Below are 20,174 nucleotides of genomic sequence, written 5' to 3' on the forward strand. Positions count from 1 at the left end.
ATTTTAGTCATAGGTAATGAATTTCTGGTTTGAGTGGGTGGCTGTGTGATGATGTCATTTACTGATACAGGAAAGACAAGAAAGAACAGTGTGTGGAAGAGAAAAATCAAGATCTCTATTAAATGTATTATATTTGAAATACTTATTAGCATGTAACTTCCTATGTAAGACAGTGGTATATATGAGTCTGAAATTTTGAGGACAGGTAAGACCTGGAGGATAAAGATTTAGAGTCACTGGTGAGTGTACATATTTACTTGAGGAACTGGGTGAAATCTCCGAAAGAACAAGTGAAGTTAACCCAGGGACTACCTTGGCGGTCCAGTGGTTAGGACTTTACCTTTCAATGTAGAGGATGTGGGTTCAATCCCCTGCTGGGGAGCAAAGATCTCACAGACCTCATGGCACAAAACCCAAAAAATCTAAAATGGAAAAAATATTGCAACAAATTCAATAAAGACTTTACAAATGGCCCACATTAAAAAAAAAAAAAAGTTAACCCATACAAAAGGGCTTATGATTGAGGTCCGTGGTAGTGGAATTTTTAGAGGTCTGATAGGAGGAGAGTCAGCAAAAGAGGCTGAAAAGCAGCAGCCAGGTATTCACAGGATGAAGACCAGGGAAACCTGTTGTCACAGAATCCCTTCACAAAAGCCCCCATTGTCACCATGCTGATCGTGGAAGTCGTATCCTTGATCAGAGTGGTGACTGTGCAAGCTGGATTGCCAGTGGACTGAAGAGGAAATGGGATGAGGAAGTGCACATAGGATATATAGACAATCAGTTTAAACATTTTTCTATGAAGCAGAGAGGAACTGAACAGAAGTGAGAAGTTTTGTTTCGAAGTGTTAGCTGTAATGGTGGCTGCATTGAGTGGCAATCATAACACAACCTTTTATGTTACTGCAGTCAGTTCTTTTACCCGCCCGACTTGCTATTTATTCAAATATCTGCCACTCTCCTGGACACCCTTCTTAAACTTCTCTCCCCTTCTCTCAGTAAAAGACCTTAGTTCCTACTTTGTAGAGAAAATAAAGGTCTTGAATGGTGAACTCAATGGAAATGTATTAAGAGCCACCTAAAACCTTATCTCGGAGAAGGCAATGGCAAGCCACTCCAGCACTCTTGCCTAGAAAATCCCATGGACGGAGGAGCCTGGTGGGCTGCAGTCCATGGGGTCGCTACGAGTCAGAAATGACTGAGCGACTTCACTTTCACTTTTCACTTTCACACATTGGAGAAGGAAATGGCAACCCACTCCAGTGTTCTTGCCTGGAAAATCCCAGGGATGGGGGAGCCTGGTGGGCTGCCATCTATGCGGTCACACAGAGTTGGACACGACTGAAGTGACTTAGCAGCAAAACCTTATCTGCCTTCTTCCTTGAAGAAGAAAATGCCTATGTTCTCCAAATCTTGGCTAAATTCTATCCCATTCCTTCTCTTCTCTGCCAGAAACCTACCTAATCTATTACATATTATTTGCTTTCTTCTATATCTTCACCTTCTCCTTTCATATATTAAATGTCTTAAAATATAATGACATCCAAATATTCTGTCTGAAACTTATGTCCTTATAGTGAACGTTTTGTCTCTCTTCTCTTTGAACCACACATCTTTAAAAGAGAATCTTTTGTTACCCCCAATAACTTTATTCCTTCAAAGCAGTGAAATCTTTATTCTATTTCCATATTTTCATTCAGTTGTCTATCTATAACCTCACAATTCCAAAAGCTAAAGGATGCATTTTATTCCTTGTCTTGAATTTATGCTGCTGCTGCTGCTGCTGCTAAGTCACTTCAGTCGTGTCCGACTCTGTGTGACCCCACAGACAGAAGCCCACCAGGCTCCCCCATCCCTGGGATTCTCCAGGCAAGAACACTGGAGTGGGTTGCCATTTCCTTCTCCAATGTGTGAAAGTGAAAAGTGAAAGTGAAGTCGCTCAGTCGTGTCCGACCCTTAGCGACCCCACGGACTGCAGCCCACCAGGCTCCTCCATCCATGGGATTTTCTAGGCAAGAGTACTGGAGTGGATTGCCATTGCCTAGAATATAACCTTCATAATCACTAGGTTATGGTTTGCATCCCTAATGCCAAGCAGACTACTTATCACATTATAGGCATTTGGTAAATATTTGTTGAATGACTGAATAAGTGGATGATGGATTAAAATACAATCCCTGTCCTCAGGAGACCATGAAAGAGTTCACTTTTTAGTGCGGAATTGGCATCCTATATAACACACATGTGCTGGAATTTCCAACAGTAGAAAATCATATGACATCCACCCAGCCCACACACTAGAATGTGAAATGTCAGTAAATTGCAATCTGTCATTCTTGACTAATGAGTCTGTCTATAAATTTATAACTAAGTTTTATATTTTATTATAATTACTTCATATCAAATTGAGTAGAATTTAAATTGTAGGTCTTGAAAAATGAAGAATTATTTTATAATCATTCAATATAAGTCTAAAATCTCATTTTTTTTTAATGAAAAGGATCTGGATTTACCCTTGTGAAGCATTTTCATAGTATCATTAAATCTCTATATAGAAGAGAACTTAGCGCTCTTCCAGCCCAACTATTTTCATGATATAAAATCCCCTATATAATGTTCTATGGAAAGTTCCTGTCCAATCTCTACAGGAGATGCCTGTGGTAGGGAACACACCTCTTTTATGGTAACCAATTTCTGAATTATTAAAACTCTAAATTCTGGAAAGCTAGTTCCTAGTAACTTACGTTGGTCCAGTTTAACTATTTAAGATTGGCTGCTTTTAGCAACCTGGATTAGAGTGCCTGCTTTGTTTGTTTAATTTTTTTGGTTTTTGTTTTGTGGAAGGGGGGAAGCTTTATAACTGTCAGGGGAGAAATGGGAATCAGTAAAAGGAGGAATGTATATAGTATGTATCATATTTGGGAAAAAAAAAGGAAATAAATTAATGTCCCGGGAAAACATAAACTTGTAATATTCAAAATTCTATGTAACTGAATAAGAGGTGTTGAACATTTCATTTATTGATCTGTATAACTTATCTCACTTTGGCTAGGGGCATGGTCACAGATTTTGCAGACTAATAAGAGGGAGGTAGGCCTGGAGAATCCCAGGGACGGGGAAGCCTGACGGGCTTCCATCATGGGGTCACACAGAGTCGGACACGACTGAAGTGACTTAGCAGCAGCAGTAGCAGCAGGCCAAGTACACAAGAAATATTGCAAATTGTTTCAGCATTAAGATAGACCGGATAATGTCCCCTGAGTTGAGTCTTGAAATGTGCTGCTGCTGCTGCTGCTAAGTCACTTCAGTCGTGTCCGACTCTGTGTGACCCCATAGACGGAAGCCCACCAGGCTCCCGCTTCCCTGGGATTCTCCAGGCAAGAACACTGGAGTGGGTTGCCATTTCCTTCTTCAATGTGTGAAAGTGAAAAGTGAAAGTAAAGTCGCTCAGTCGTGTCTGACCCTTTGCGACCCCACGGACTGCAGCCTACCAGGCTCCTCCATCCATGGGATTTTCTAGGCAAGAGTACTGGAGTGGCTTGCCATTGCCTTCTCCGCTTGAAATGTGAATGACTAGCAAAATCCCATGGACAAAGGAGCCTCGTGGGCAGATTACAGAGTCAGACGTGACTGAGCATCTGAGCACATACACACACAGAGCAAAATGGTATTCCTTTATTCACCACATTTCTATAGAGCATCTGAGAATCTAGAATAGAAAAAAACACCACAAATAGAAGAATAAAGAGGTAATTGGGAGAGACCCCAGCAGTTTCTACACATCTCTAGTGGCCTTGAGCTTTAATTTTTAAATTTTTTTATTGGACTTTATATGAGTAAGCTCAGAGAAAATACTAAGGGCTTCCCAGGTGGCACTAGCGATAAAGAATCCACCTGCCAATGCAGGAGATGTAAGAGATGTGGGTTTGATCCCTGGGTCAGGAAGATCCCCTGGGGGAGGGCATGACAACCCACTCCAGTGTTCTCGCCTGGAGAATCCCAGGGACAGAGGAGCCTGGTGGGCTACAGTCCATAGGGTCACACAGAGTTGGACATGACTGAAGCGACTTAGCACGCATGCAAGCAGAGAAAATACTACGGCATATGCAATATGGGAAGCATATTGGATTTGAGTTTATGTGCTTGTTTTTAGGAGCTATATGATGTGTTTAGGGGTGAAATGTCATACTGTTTGTAACTTACTTCCAAATTGTCCAGCAAAAAGTAATGTATACACACATATTTACATAACTGTGTGCATACGCATATATTAGTGAGGCTACAAAGTATTTGATTTAAACAACTAAGAATCTTTATTTATCAGATGAGTACAGAACAACAATGAGAGGATATTCATTTCAGACAGGTATGGAACATTATTGACGCTGACTACACATTGGTCAAAGAGTCAATACATTTCAAAGAATTTAGAATTATGTAAATCATGTTCCCTGATTACAGCAAAACTAAATTTTAAAATAATAACTATCATAATTTAAAATCCAATTATTTGGAAATCAAAGCTTATTTATGGCAAGTATGGAGGCTGGATTGGAGGGTATTAAGACTGGGAGTAGGAATCCAGCTGAGAAAGCTATTAGTGTCCCAGAGAAGAGATGGCCAAAATCTATGTTGAGGCAATATGAGTGGACACAGTAGGAGGGATTTGATGTTTGATTGTCCTAGGAAGCTGAGGGAGAGGAGACAGTAGAGGTGACTTCTGGGTTTTTGGATGGATGGTGGTGTCATTAATCGTGAGAGGAACATGTCAATTGGAATGTCTTTGGGACATGCATATAGACATGGTTAGTTATTGAAATTTGGCACTTGAGAGTGGTCTGAACAGGATACTGAGATTTTGTAAGGCAGCCACATTTCCATAAGTATAACTTGGGAGTGACCATGCTGCTGCTGCTGCTGCTAAGTCACTTCAGTCGTGTCCGACTCTGTGTGACCCCATAGACGGAAGCCCACCAGGCTCCCCCGTCCCTGGGATTCTCTAGGCAAGAACACTGGAGTGGGTTGCCATTTCCTTCTCCTGGGAGTGACCATACCCTTCAGGTAAAGGGTTAGAAGGCAGCCAAAGAAAGAGCTATAGGGCATACACAACAGCTGGATGTGGTCAAAGAAGAATGAGCCCGTGAAGGAGGCGAGTGAGGTAGTCACAAGTGAATTGAATGGATGATTGATTTCAGGTGAATGAATGATTGATTTCAGATGAACTCTGAGGAAAGCAAGGTAAATAGTGTTGAGGACTAGAGGCCTTTGGTTGTAAGTTCTAATGCCTTATATTTCATTTGTTTGCTTTCATTACAGAAACCCCAAATATTCACCACTTTACCAGCATTTTCTTTTCCTAGTCTCCCTGTCTCCCTAGTCTCTCCTTGCTAATTGTTTTACAGAAGTGATTTAAAATGTATGTTTCAGAACTGAAATTCTAGAGTTGATATAACTGGTTTAGAGACTAGATTTTACATAGAGGGAATAGTTACGAACTCAAAGATGTTATGGTCTTTGCCAGTGGCTCAGCAGTAAAGAATCTGCCTGCAATGCAGGAGCCGCAGAAGAGGTGGGTTTGATCCCCGGGCTGGAAAGATCCCCTGAAAGAGGGAATGGCAACCCACTCCAGTATTCTTGCCTGGAGAATTCCATGGACAAAGGAGCCTGGCAGGCTACAGTCCATAGGGCTACAAAAAGCTGGACACCACTGAAGCAATTCTGCACAGCAGAGATGCTATAATTTGCCCTAAGTCATACAGTAAGTCTTGTTACTCATCTAAAGGTTTACCTAATGCAGGATTTTCATATGCTTTAGTTGTCTTTTTAGAAATCTCCTTTAGCTCTTGTTGGGAAAGAGCAAATTATTCAAGATGGCGGTGGTCAGAGTCTCTTGCCCCGTGACCCTCGTCCCAGCTGTTGTAAATTTATGGTTATGTTAACAGCTGAGGTCACTTATGAACCTGCTTGGGCACAGGCCTCTTTTGTTCTGTAAACATATATAAGCTCCACCTGAAAAGCCCTTGAGGCTGCGTTATGGCTGTGTTCTCTGGGTCAGTGATGAGAGAATACAGCATGTCTGCTGCTACAGCTCAGAGAAGGCAGTGGCACCCCACTCCAGTACTCTTGCCTGGAAAATCCCGTGGAAGGAGAAGCCTGGTGGGCTGCAGTCCATGGGGTCGCAAAGAGTTGGACACGACTGAGTGACTTCATTTACTTTTCACTTTCATGCATTGGAGAAGGAAATGGCAACCCACTCCCTGGGACGGGGGAGCCTGCTGGGCTACTGTCTATGGGGTCGCACAGAGTCAGACACGACTGAAGCGACTTTGCAGCAGCAGCTGCTGCTACCACTACCACACCAGTGAGGAGAGAATAAGCATGTCTGCAGTTTCTAAAGCACCCTGAGTTTTCTTCCAGCGTTCCCCCTCTTGCCTTGCCTACCCTGGGTTCAATGAATGGTGAGATACAGTGAGACAACTGGAGTAGCTGACGGTTGAACAGCGAGATAACTCTATACTTTTTTGTAAGGCAGTATAATTGTACTTATTTTCTATTTGGGATGCAGAACTAACATGATTTAGTTTAATGGTACTACAGAGGCTTTCATTTTAGTGATTTAAATGGATAATTCCCAAAGTTTTTAATATTTTTTCCCACAAAATAAGCATATCTTTTGCTTTATTAATTATTGTAGTAGCACAGGCTTAGTTCCCTTAGCGTTATTGTACAATTCACTCTCTAGATCTATGGGTTGCACATCTCATGACCTTTCCTTGCATCCCTTTTCTCCTTTTCTGAATGATTTTCATGTTAGTCATGTTGTCCACTGAGAATGGCAGTGTTTTATTAACACTATATCCTACATCTCGCTGCTCTATGAGTTAGTATGGCAATTTCCACTCAGTAGATATTCCTTAAATAAGTACAATAAAAACATACACATTGGATACCATTATTAAGAATGCAGGCTCTAGGAATTGCCTGCTTGGGTTTGAATATTGTCTCTGCCTGCTGCTAGCTGTATAACCTTAGATAAGTTCATCTCTATTCCTCTGCTTCAGTTTCCTCATCTGTAAAAATGGAGATAATAGTATAACTAACTTATGGGGTGGTTGTGAGAATAAAAAATGATAATCCATATATAGCAATTAGCACACTTGGTGTATGGCAACTATTTTTAAGTGTTCTGTTTTTAAGGCTCAGACTTATAAATTTTTTCTTTTTCACCTTAATATATTTCACAACTTACCATATATCTTATATGAAGTGTCTTTTGAGCTCTATCTAATTAATAATTTATAATAACACAAATAATTACTAATAATTAGGATAATTGCTGTTCAGTTCAGTTCAGTCGCTCAGTCGTGTCCGACTCTTTGCGACCCCATGAATCACAGCACGCCAGGCCTCCCTGTCCATCTAATAATCAATAATTAAGCACCCCCATGAAATCTGCTGGGGTGGTAGGGCAGAGTGAAGAAGGGTGAACTTACAGTCAAGGATAATGGGTTTGATCCCTGGTTTAGCACTTTTAAAACTTAGATGTTGGGTAAACTGCTTCCCTGATGTATAAAAGAGAATAATCACAAAAACTCACCAAAAATCCAATTTTCAGGTTGAAGTGTGAGATAATCCAGGAGTGCTAGCCAACACCCCTGATATATTATGAATAATAAATATTAGCATTCTGTTTTCCATTTCTCCAATTTTTTTGTGGTCTTTGTTATACATTTTAAATCTAAGTTATATAATGCTGTCTAGTGTGCTCTTTTATTCATTAGCATTGACATACCAACTAATTTGTAAATATTTCTAAAACAGGGTTTAATCTCATATGTTCTCTGTATCTTTAATATCTTTTTAATATACCTGAACTAGTTAGCTAGAAGGTCCTTAACAGATATGACAATATTTTGTTGCACTGTTTCAAACTGTGTTAGTCCCATATGTTGGGACTATGTTAGTCTCATTATCTGAACAAAATAGAAAGCAATAGGTAATTTAAAAATACTTAAGTTTCTTTTTAGACTCTAAGAGCTTGATTTTTTTTTTTTTTAATGCAGAACCTTTGCTTTTGTGGATTTAAGTCTTTCTAGCAAATGGAGATTTCTGGAGCTCTCTCAGTGTTCCTATTACCTTAACTAATGATTGCTAAGTTATTTTGAAATAGCAGGCTGTGCTATAAAAGCTGAGCCTTATGAAGATAAGGATGACAATAATGCTGATATGTATAAAGGAGACTGTATTCTCAGTTTGTGCTGTATTCTTGCTGACATTTCTCTACAAAGGGAGCGATCACCTTTCTGATATATGCAGTTCATTTACTCTATACTTGCAGTCCTAAATTTTAGTAATTGCAAAACATCTGAGGAGCATGGGGTGAAAAAAGACACTCAAATGTGTTTTTAGGCTATCTTTTTATTAGTAGTTTTTTTGAAAAATATTGTACCTGTTATTAAAAAATCTGTGATTTGCAGTTTAATTCAAAACATGCACTTAGACCTTGAAAATTAATAGTATACAATTAAATTTTTTTTCTTTCAAATTCAAGAACAAGTTAAACTGGATAAAATAGTGACTAATATTGAATCAGTGAGTAAAAAAATGGAGAAAGAAAAGCAATTGCATCGTGGGAAGACCAGGTAAGGAAGTTGTAGTTGGCTAACCCATAGACAACATGCACTTTTCTTCTCTTTTGCTAGTGTTTCTTGACCAATTGTCATGGTTTCCCAAGTCTTTTAACAGCCCATACATGAGGCTAATTTATCTTTCTGCTTCACTACCTCAAAGAACATCAATTATCAAAATTTTAGTTTTCAGTTCAATTAACTTTTGAACTGAACTGGAGGATGTCTGAATAGTTGAACAAACCATCTGGGTTTTACAGTGCATAAGCTCAAATCCAGTTTGTGGCTTTCTTGAGAAATATGCCATATTTTATGGTAATATTACATAAGTTTGGAATTTTAATAATTAATCTGCAGCAATTATGGAGCAGAGTTAAGATAATTTTTCCTTTTTTAATATAATAATTTAAAATTAGTGTGTTTTCTAACAGAAGATGAGGCTGATCCTACAGAGCATACTTTGAAGGCAGGAATTTTGAGCATTGCTTCTGCTGACCAAAGGTGTCTGGAGATGGGTCAGTTACTTTTCTGAATTATTCCCCTAAATAGCAGCATCACTTTTGGGATAATGTTACAATTGTGTACATAAGTTTTGGCCCTGAAGCTACAGATAGAAACTCTAAAGACTCTTCAGCACATTTTGTAAGAACATTTATACTTGTAGAATGTAAATGCTGTTCTGTTAAGATGTATATTTCAGTGCCTTGTTTTACGTTAATTCATTATATAACATGATCAGAAATGTGGGGTATTAGGTAATAGAAGTTTAAGAAAATGTTACTATGGCTGTAAGGAATGTCTTGGCTCTTCCAAAACTTACCTGCAAGGTATGCTTAGCACTACAAGTTTCATGCTCAGAATTAAAAGGTAATACAATGAGGATTTGGAAGAGTGAAATATATGTACAGCTTTAATAATGAGGATTTGGTTTTACCCATAGTAAGAGAAGATGTGAATTACAAAAGAAAATAAATGATTTATGTATGAGATTTACCAGTTTAAAAACTTTTGCTTTTACTTGAATTAACCCAAGACCCAGGTTAGTCTAGCACAGTGTTACCTGATAAAAGAGTAGTTATATGGCAATTTAACCAAAGAGTTGAGAATTTCAGGTAAACTTCAAAACTAGAAAAGCTAAATGGAACTAATTTGAAAAGTTACCATTTTTAGTGTATTAGATGGTACTGTGATCCAAGGAAGAAGAAGAATAATTTAGGGACACTTGGAGCACTCATTAATAATAAATCTGATCGTTTAATATCTTTCAGCATATCTTTCTCAAGAGAGTTGAGTATTTCCTTAAGAATTGTTTCTTCTGAAATTGGTAAAGATAAAGGTCTCTTGACATTCTAACATTCCATGTTTAATGAAAACATGTCCTGCTTAATGAGGAAGGTCACCACCTTTTGAAATTAAAAGTACTTCAGTGACAGCTTGGGACACACAGACCCTGAATATCATCAATCCACAAGAGGCTGCCTTGTCTTTATTTATAGCTGACTTACGGGGATAATGTGTTTCCTACCCCCTGAAGCTAGCTTCATTTCACAAACGTTAGAAGTAACTGAGCCATGAGGCTATAAAGGACAGAAAGGAAAACAGAATCAGTCAGGAAATCAGGTAGGAGATTGTTAACAATGCGAAGGCGCTCGGACTAATTAGTATAAATTGTCTAACCCTTTGTAAGACTCTGGAAAAGTTTCTGCTCCAAACAGAGTCCTGTGACAGGAGTTGTATGTGAATTACTTCTAATTTCCCAGAAGATGCCTTAGAAAACACTAACTTTTAAGGATGAACCATAATATTTTTAGGTGGACCATAAAAATATTGGCCCAGCAAAAGAAATTCCTTATAAAATACGTGAAGAAATATGATATAATCTTAAAAATGTCTATTTCCCCCCCCAAATTTCTCTATGTTTAACTTGCAAAGGAAAACAAAATTGAATACTTCTGCATATTCAAATTTAGGTTTAAGGAAGTGAAGTTCTTCAATGTACCTTTGAATCCTAACTTCAAAGATTAATTATACATTAAATACTCTTATGACAACAATGATAAATGTGAGTGCATTTGAAATATTAATTTTCCATCAAGGAAATTTATTTATTATGCATTTATCTATTAAAGCTAATTTTTTACTTGATAATATTTGATACATTTGAAGGTATGGCAACTGCATTTCTGGGAATGCGTTCTATATTTTAGGCAAATGAGCCTCAACTTCTTCCCCTAGTTTTGTGATCAGTGGCAATTTCTTATATGTTACATGACTATTTGCATTTAGGTTATTCTAATTAATAACAGAATGAGGATATTATAAAATAATGATAGAATCCCTCATGTCACTTCACGTTTGTGTTAAACAACTCTGGCATTTCATCTTAATGTTTATAAAATATTTTGCTTAGTGGATGAATTTTAGTCTGCTTCTATCAGAATCTTTCATTAATAGAGAATCATTGAAAAATGCAATTAATAGTTCTGATTTGGAGATTTATGTGAAAATATTTAGCCAGGGACTAGTTTTAAGGAAGCAAATCAAACTACAACTATGTACCTTGGCCCCATTCTTGGTAGCATGTAAATAAAATTCTAGAATTTCAAATGGAGTTTGGCAAAGCTGCCTACATATTCAAACCTCTCATATTTTCCATTGACAATATGATTTTGTCATATAAGGGTTATCTCAGTTTTGGCCAACTGCATAATCGTGAACCACATGAGTGATGACTAGACTAATGGATCCTATAAATCACTCATTGATTTACTAATTTATTGAGCACCTACTCTATGCCAACTATAAAACTCAAAATAGGACAGTCACAGAATTTCCTTTTAGACCATACTTTTTTGATGGGCAGAATGTTTTAAAATCCTAAAAATTTGTGTAACATTTCTAAAATTTTTGAACTAGCAATTCCAGTTCAAAACTGAATTGGATTTTGAACAATCCAATTGTTCAAATTGGATTCAAACTGGTCTAGAATTTCTAGGCCAAAATAATGATGTGCATCTTTGTACATTTGCAAGGAAATACATTAATTGTATTTTGTCAAATATAATAAATGAGCTAAAAAGTTCATGTACGTTTAAGTACACCTAAGCATAAGTGTGGAGTATATTACACGTGTTAATTGTGACAAATGGAGTTGGTGATAGATTGTAATAAGGTGTTTATTTAGTTCCCTAAATCCCACTGCCTCGATTCAAATCCTGACTCCAACCATTTCTAACTGGAGTAATCTTAACTATAGCCTATCTCACCCCTAATCTTTTAGTTTCTTCTTTTATAAAATGGGTATAATAATAGTAAATACCCAGAGACTTGTTTTGAGTATTATATGTAAGATACATAAAAAGTTAGAATAGTGCTCAACTCATAGGAAGAATTTAAAGCTTTGCAATTATTACTCACACTACTAGGATAGTGAATTAGGGGTAATTTTTGTTTTCTTACTTTTGCTTATTTCCATTTTCCAAAGTTTCTGCATGGTACTCATTTTTTGATTCAGCTGACTTGGTTGAAGCTCTCCAAGAAGAGGAAAACATGTTACTTAAAATCTTTGCAAAATGGAAGAAATAGACGTGATGTGTGTTGCTTTCTAATTTTTGTTTAGAGTTTTTCTTTTAGAAAGCAAAAGTTACATATTATCCTTGCTCAGAGGCATCAAAATTTGGTATTCAGTTCAGTTCCGTCCAGTCGCTCAGTCGTGTCCAACTCTCCGCGACCCCATGAGTCACAGCACGCCAGGCCTTATTACTTTGTCTTTATTCAATAGTGAGTGTTTATAGGGCTTCCCTGGTGGCTCAGAGGTTAAAGCATCTGCCCCCAATGCGGGAGACCCGGGTTCGATCCCTGGGTCGGGAAGATCCCCTGGAGAAGGAAACGGTAACCCACTCCAGTATTCTTGCCTGGAGAATCCCATGGGCGGAGAAGCCTGGTAGGCTACAGTCCACGGGGTCGCAAAGAGTCGGACACGACTGAGTGACAGAACGGAGTGTTTATAGAGGGCCTGCTGTGTGCTCTTTCCTCTGCAGCGAGGGCACCATGGGGAGCATAGTCAGTCTCTGTTGAAAGGAGAGAAGTGGCTTTCTCTCTGATTGGCATCTAGTCTTGCAGCATTATTCTAGGGTTTGTATTATGAAATAAGGGCTATCAGTCACTCAAAGCTCTCACTTCATGTTTTGGGAACAGAAAGCTGGACTCCTTTTCTGCCTTCCCTGTCTTCAACTTTGGCCTGCGTTTGCGACCCATGACCTCCTCTTTCATGGGGCAGCTGAAAGAGCATGGTGAGTCTCACTCCTCGGCGCAGGAGCAACGTGGCGGTTTTTCATTGTTTAGTATTCATTTAAAAGGCAGACTCAAACAGCTAGTATTGAACAGTCATTTCCTTTATATTTCATTGCAAATAATGTATCACAAGATAGAGATTTCACAAACAACTAGTACTAACTAATGTTCAGCTCCTTTATTTGAACTTTAGAGACTGAATTTTTTAAATGTGTGTAAATATTGAAAGTTTTAGAAAATTATAAGGATACATTTTTAGAATTTTATGTTTCTCTATAGTTGAGTTATTGTTGTTTACCAAAATATGTATTAATATTTCTTCAAAAGGAAATATAGATGAACCTTTAAAAGTCCCTTATGTATGACTGAACAACTGTTATGGAACCTGGTCAGATATGTGATGACTTGGGCTATTGATTCAAAGAAAGCTATTTTGTAGTTTTCCCTGTTTTTAACTTGTTACTCATGTCTTGAGCTTCAGGCTGTCATTAAGAGAAAACTTTTCTTGTAGAGTGGGGCTTTGATTTATGTTGGAATAAATTTTTGAAATTTGCAGAATAAACTCCTTCTTGGGTTCTCAGGGCACTCTTGTTTAAAATTTGCTTTATCCAACAATAATTTTACTAGCCTTTATTTGTTTGGATTACTTTAGAAAGAATTTAAGCATCAATTGGAGGTTCATCAAATGCATTTTTGTTAATCCAACTAGTGTTTACCCAAACTATTAGTATTTGTGAATATAATATCAGAATCTTGAACACATAATAGGCCTGTTTAAAATTTTTGGTTATATTTGTCCATAGTTTAAATTCTTATAAGGCTCGATCAGATAATTTGAAGCCTCAGAGTAGTAGAATAATGTGTAAGTCTCAGTTGAGTCTAGAATTAAGTATGTATGTGAAGAGGTAAACGCTGTCAAATATCCCTCATATGGTATAGGATCCAGTGGGTGAAATAGTTTTAATAGATAATGATCTTGAAATTTGATAACCCTGAAAGCTTCTACAAAGTGGAAGTTCTACGAATTGTGTGACATTTATGGTTTATTCAGGGCTTTCCTGGTAGCTCAGGTGGTAAAGAATCCGCCTACAATGCTGGAGACCTGGCTTTGATTCCTGGGTCGGGAAGATTGGCTGGAGAAGGGATAGGCTAGGCTTTCCTGGTGGCTTAGCTGGTAAAGAAGTTGCCTGCAGTGAGGGATACCTGGGTTCGATCCTTGGGTTGAGAAAATCTGCTGGAGAAGGGAACTACTATCCACTCCAGTATTCTGGCCTGGATACAGTCCATGTGAGGAGTCGGACACGACTGAGCGACTTTCACTTTACTTTAGCGTTTATTCCGGATCATCCTAAGGGTTGATGAAAACCTCTGCTTTCAAATACCATCCACCTCAGGTAAATCACATGTTTCTTTCCATTTTGTAGGGGGCGTATCAGTCCATTTAAGGGTTCAATAATTCTCATGGCTCTAATCTGAAATTAGAAATGTGAATCTTTCTCTGTACCTGTGGAGCTTACTATACAGGGTCTCGACTGCTGTTTGTTTAGTGCTAAAGAAAAGATGGAAGACCTTTCTTCTAAAATAGTTGTTGAGAGAATCCCAGTCACTAGCTATAGATTATTGTGAAATTGTGACTAGAGGGTTGGCAGAATGGGCAGATCCCTACATGATGTGATTTGAGATTTGCTAAAGATTCTATCTGTGCAAAAATGTTCTGCTGAAATATCTAAAATATTTATCAGTACTAATAGAACTATAGCTTCTTGGAAGCTAAAGAATTCCTATACTTATCACAGTGACTGGCACATATTGGGCATTAATAAATATTTGTTAAACGAATAAGTGAAGATAAAAGGAGAAGCTACTCGAATGGAATATCCTATATATCTCTATGTTTCTGTTTCTACACAGTAGGCTAAAACTTGATAACTGATAAAAGAAAAAAGAACTTGGGAAAATATAATAACAGCAGTGAATATAAACATGCAAAAGGATAGCACTGGACACAGTACTTTTACAGTTCTTGTTTAATCAGAATAAATTTAATCTACCATAATAAGTAGAATGTTATACAGTGTTTTTCATATGTTTTAAAAGCAAATTGTTGGGTAGATTATTAGTTTCACGATCTAAGTCTCTCAATACCCATAAACATCATGGGAAATTTAAAGGTTGAACTGGCTAAAAGTGTAAAGATTGCAATAAAAATAATTATTTCCAAATGCTGCAGGGTAGCGCTTTTTTTTCCTTAAATCGAAATGTATTTTTAATCCAATAAGAATGGGAATTTCATCCCTGTTTTGTTGTATGTGAAGTTTTTGTTTTATTTTGTTTTGTTTTAAGCAAAACCACTCTTTTATAATTGCAACATTAAAAAAAAAATAGGGGCAGAAATATCTGAAGCCCTGTGGTCATAAACTTATTTTATGTAAGCTATTAGCAAAATATGGAAAATGTTGATTTTCTTTTTGAATAACTGAGGTATGGTCCTGGCTTTGTGTTTTGGATGAAAAAATAATGAATATATTTTTATGCTTGTCAATTTTTTAGTTCATTTTGAGGCTATATTCTAAACATTTGCACAACAAAACTTTTTCTCCACATATTATTATAACTCTAGTAAGTTATAGCTTCACTGAATGTCTGAAAACAGCCACTGAAATCTGTTTAATAACAGAATGTTGCTTAAATTGTGAAAGAATGTGAAGTTGTGGTTTCTCTGGGGTGTATGGTAATTTACTGGGCTCTTAAATTTGCCCAGTTAATTTTTTTTAGGATAAAAAATTATTAAAGGAAAAAGAAAAGGAAATTAGAACATAGGAATTAAGGCAGAGTCATGATTTCAGTCCATTTGACTTATAAAATGTATAATGCATAATAGTATTATTTATATATATGCTGCTAAGTCACTTCAGTCGTGTCCGACTCTGTGCGACCTCATAGACAGAAGCCCACCAGGCTCACCCATCCCTGGGATTCTCCAGGCAAGAACACTGGAGTGGGTTGCCATTTCCTTCTCCAATGTGTGAAAGTGAAAAGTGAAAGTGAAGTCGCCCAGTCGCGTCCGACCCTTAGCGACCCCACAGACTGCAGCCTACCAGGCTCCTCCATCCATGGGATTTTCTAGGCAGGAGTACTGGAGTGGCTTGCCATTGCCTTCTCTGTTATATATATATATATATATATATATATATATATAAATGTATGTACCTTGTACCACCTGAAGTCTTGCCCTTTAAAGCCGTATAATGGCAAGCCACTCCAGTGTTCTTGCCTGGAGAATCCCAGGGACGGGGGAAGCCTGGTGGGCTTCGTCTATGGGGTCGCACAGAGGCGGACACGACTGAAGTGACTTAGCAGCAGCAGCAGCAGCACAGTGATTAAGAGTGAAGACACTGGAGTTTCTGCAGTTACTTTAATGAGGTTAGAATTCTGGCTCTCCCAGTTTCGAGCTGGAAAACCTTATCTAAGTTAATCATTCTGTGACTCAGTTTCTACATTGTTTAAATGAGGAATAATAACAATACCTACCTAGAATTTTTTAGATAACGCTTGTAAAATGTATAACATACATCCTACTGCTTAATAGAGTAGTAATTAGCTACAATTCCCTAAATAAAATGTTTGTAGGCCTGGCGATCACTTTTTGAATTTTTTCTCAGCTATAATCATTCTGGTGGTAATTTTATCCAATCCGTAGGTTTAACTACCATTTATATGCAGATGACTCTAAATCTGTATCTCCAGCCTGGTCATTCTCTTCAACTCCAGCTCACATTCAAATGCTTAATCAGCATTTCTGCCTAGGTTGTTATTAGGCATTTCGAACTTAACATCTCCAACTCAGTAACTGTGTACATGTTGCTTTCTGCCCGGAAAGCTCTTGACCTCAGACATCACATCATTACTCCATTACCGATTCTTGTGGTGGTGGTTCAGTCATAAGTTGTGTTTGACTCTTGCGACCGCATGGACTGTAGCCCATCAGGCTCCTCTGTCCATGGGATTTCCCAGGCAAGATTATCCCCTTCTCCAGGGGATCTTCCGAACCCAGGAATTGAACCCATAGCTCCTGCATTACAAGCAGATTCTTTACCACTGAGCCACCATTCTGGGCTTTGTCCATATGCCTCCTGATCTGTGGGGTGTCCCTGACCAGCGTATTAGAGTAGCAGCTATGCCTCCCAGCCCCATCTACCAGTCTTGCTTTATTTTGATCTCTAACACTTAAGGCATTAGGACATTTTACTACTATTTTACTTCTCTGGTTTTGTCTGTTTCTCTTGCTAGAAGATAATCTCCATGAATGCAGATAGTTTTGACTAATTAATTCATTACTAAAGCCCATGGACCCAGGTCATTCCTGAAACATAGAAAGTGCTCATTATATTTTGTTGGATGAATGAAGATACTGCTATTATATTTTCTAAAAGAGTGGTATCAATTTTCATATTTTTTATATTCAGTGAGAAATTTATCTAATTTATTAGAATAATATTTTCACCAGTAGAGCTCAAATGTGCTGTTTTCATTTTTAATAAAAAAGTTACAGCTGAAAAAAATTACAGCCCCATGTGTGTGTTTCTGAGTATGTGGTGAACAGGTATGTAAGGAAAAGCTTCTGGATACAGGACACTGGAAAATACAAGTTAAATGTAATATGAAATAATTTAGAAACCTTGGCTGGACTGCCAGGAGAGGGAAAAAATAATAAAACCAAAAAATATAAGATTCCATGAAGGTTTAATATTCCTTAGAGTAATTAACAAACTGGTTCCATATAGGAAAAAGGAGTACATCAAGGCTCTATATTGTCACTGTGCTTATTTAACTTATATTCAGAGTACATCATGAGAAATGCTGGGCTGGATGAAGCACAAGCTGGAATCAAGATTGCTGGGAGAAATATCAATAACCTCAGATATGCAGATGATACCACGCTTATGGCAGAAAGTGAAGAAGAACTAAAGAGCCTCTTGATGAAAGTGAAAAATTTGGCTTAAACTCAACATTCAGAAAACTAAGATCATGGCATCCAGTCCCATCACTTCATAGCAAATAGATGGGGAAACAACGGCAAACTTTATTTTCTTGGGCTACAAAATCACTGCAGATGGTGACTGCTGCCATGAAATTAAAAGACACTCCTGCAAGAAAAGGTATGACCAACCTAGACAGCATATTAAAAAGCAGAGACATTACTTTGCCAACAAAGGTCCATCTAATCAAGGCTATGGTTTTTCCCGTGGTCATGTATGGATGTGAGTGTTGGACTGTGAAGACAGCTGAGTGCCGAAGAATTGATACTTTTGAACTGTGGTGTTGGAGAAGACTCTTGAGAGTCCCTTGGACTGCAAGGAGATCCAACCAGTCCACTCTAAAGGAGATCAGTCCTGCGTGTTCATTGGAAGGACTGATGTTGAAGCTGAAACTCCAATACTTTGGCCACCTGATGCGAAGAGTTCACTGATTTGAGAAGACCCTGATGCTGGGAAAGATTGAAGGCAAGAGGAGAAGGGGATGACAGAGGATGAGATGGCTGGATGGCATCACCGACTTAAGGGACATGAGTTTGAGTAAACTCTGGGAGTTGGTGATGGACAGGGAGGCCTGGCATACTGTAGTCCATGGTGTCGCAAAGAGTCGGACATGACTGAGCGACTGAACTGAATTTGTTTTTAGACTTCTTCCTGGTGGTCTACAGCTTTCCTAATTAAAAAAACAAAACAAAAACCAAAATAGAACATCACTTTTCTCTACATGTCTACCAACAATTATATGTGCATGTATTTATTGTCCAGCCTCAGGTATCTAGAATTAGATTAATAGAAATCCTTGTTTCTTGATGCATTATTTTCACTTGTCCATGAACTCTCTTCCAATTTACTTTTTGTCTTATTTAGTAGTATAATGAACACAAACAAAATCATCCCACAGCCAAAAGAGTATAATATGGACGGCAACTATCATCTACTTGTGTGCCTCTTGCAAATCCTATTCCTTTGCTTCCACCACAGATTTGGAGGAATTCTCTTAAATTCTTGCTACTATCCTTTGTTAGTTTTGTTGCTTTTTCACTTTATCTAAGGTGTCTTTGATAAAAAACATTTTTCCTCATTTACTGTATTTAAATCAATATTATCTTCTCTGGGGTAATAACAGGGCTATGAAGTACTTTAGGTTTGCTCTGCCTCCATTTTGAATTTTATACTATCGTTGTCCATTATTTCAATTTTGTCTTTTTTAAAACCTTAAACTCAGAAACCGTACCATAATTATCATTAATTATTAAAGCTACTGTTTGTTTCACTTCAGTCACTCAGTCATGTCCGATTCTTTGCAACCCCACGAATCACAGCACACCAGGCCACCCTGTCCATCACCAACTCCCGGAGTTCACTCAAACTCATGTCCATCGAGTCGGTGATGCCATCCAGCCATCTCATTCTCTGTCATCCCCGTCTCCTCCTGCCCCCAATCCCTCCCAGCATCAGAGTCTTTTCCAGTGAGTCAACTTGTCGCATGAGGTGGCCAAAATATTGGAATTTCAGCTTTAGCATCAGTCCTTCCAATGAACACCCAGGATTGATCTTTAGAATGGACTGGTTGGATCTCCTTGCAGTCCAAGGGACTCAAGAGTCTTCTCCAGCACCACAGTTCAAAAGCATCAATTCTTTGGCACTCAGCTTTCTTCACAATCCAACTCTCACATCCATACATGACCACTGGAAAAACCGTAGCCTTGACTAGACGGACCTTTGTTGGCAAAGTAATGTCTCTGCTTTTTACTATGCTCTCTAGGCTGGTCATACCTTTTCTTTCAAGGAGTAATCGTCTTTTAATGGCTGCAGTCACCATCTGCAGCAATTTTGGAGCCCAGAGAAATAAAATCAGCACTGTTTCCCCATATTTGCCATGAAATGATGGGACTGGATGCCATGATCTTAGTTTTCTGAATGTTGAGCTTTAAGCCAATTTTTCACTCTCCTCTTTCACTTTCATCAAGAGGCTCTTTAGTTCTTCTTCACTTTCTGCCATAAGGGTGGTGTCATCTGCATATCTGAGGTTATTGATATTTCTCCCAGCAATCTTGATTCCAGCTTGTGCTTCTTCCAGCCAGCGTTTCTCATGATGTACTCTGCATATAAGTTAAATAAGCAGGGTGACAATACACAGCCTTGACGTACTCCTTTTCCTATTTGGAACCAGTCTGTTGTTCCATGTCCAGTTCTAACTGTTGCTTCCTGACCTGCA

The 20,174-nt window shown here is 38.2% G+C and overlaps 1 protein-coding gene across 2 annotated transcripts in view; it reads left to right on the forward strand.

Moving 5' to 3' along the window:
* Nucleotides 1–20,174, forward strand: part of IQCM (IQ motif containing M) — a 472,445-nt gene that overhangs the window by 68,685 nt on the left and 383,586 nt on the right. Inside the window, exons 4-5 of one of the 2 annotated variants that reach the window (XM_088827822.1) lie at nucleotides 8,552–8,642; nucleotides 12,825–12,919. In XM_088827822.1, coding sequence (XP_088683948.1) covers nucleotides 8,552–8,642; nucleotides 12,825–12,919 — 186 coding nt within the window. Of the gene's footprint in view, nucleotides 1–8,551; nucleotides 8,643–12,824; nucleotides 12,924–20,174 lie in introns of both variants that reach the window. The other variant, XM_088827821.1, reaches the window with a different exon arrangement.

The sequence above is a fragment of the Moschus berezovskii genome, chromosome 19, assembly GCF_049115385.1.
Source record: "Moschus berezovskii isolate FMDL1 chromosome 19, NW_MosBer_1.0, whole genome shotgun sequence".
NCBI lineage: Eukaryota > Metazoa > Chordata > Mammalia > Artiodactyla > Moschidae > Moschus > Moschus berezovskii.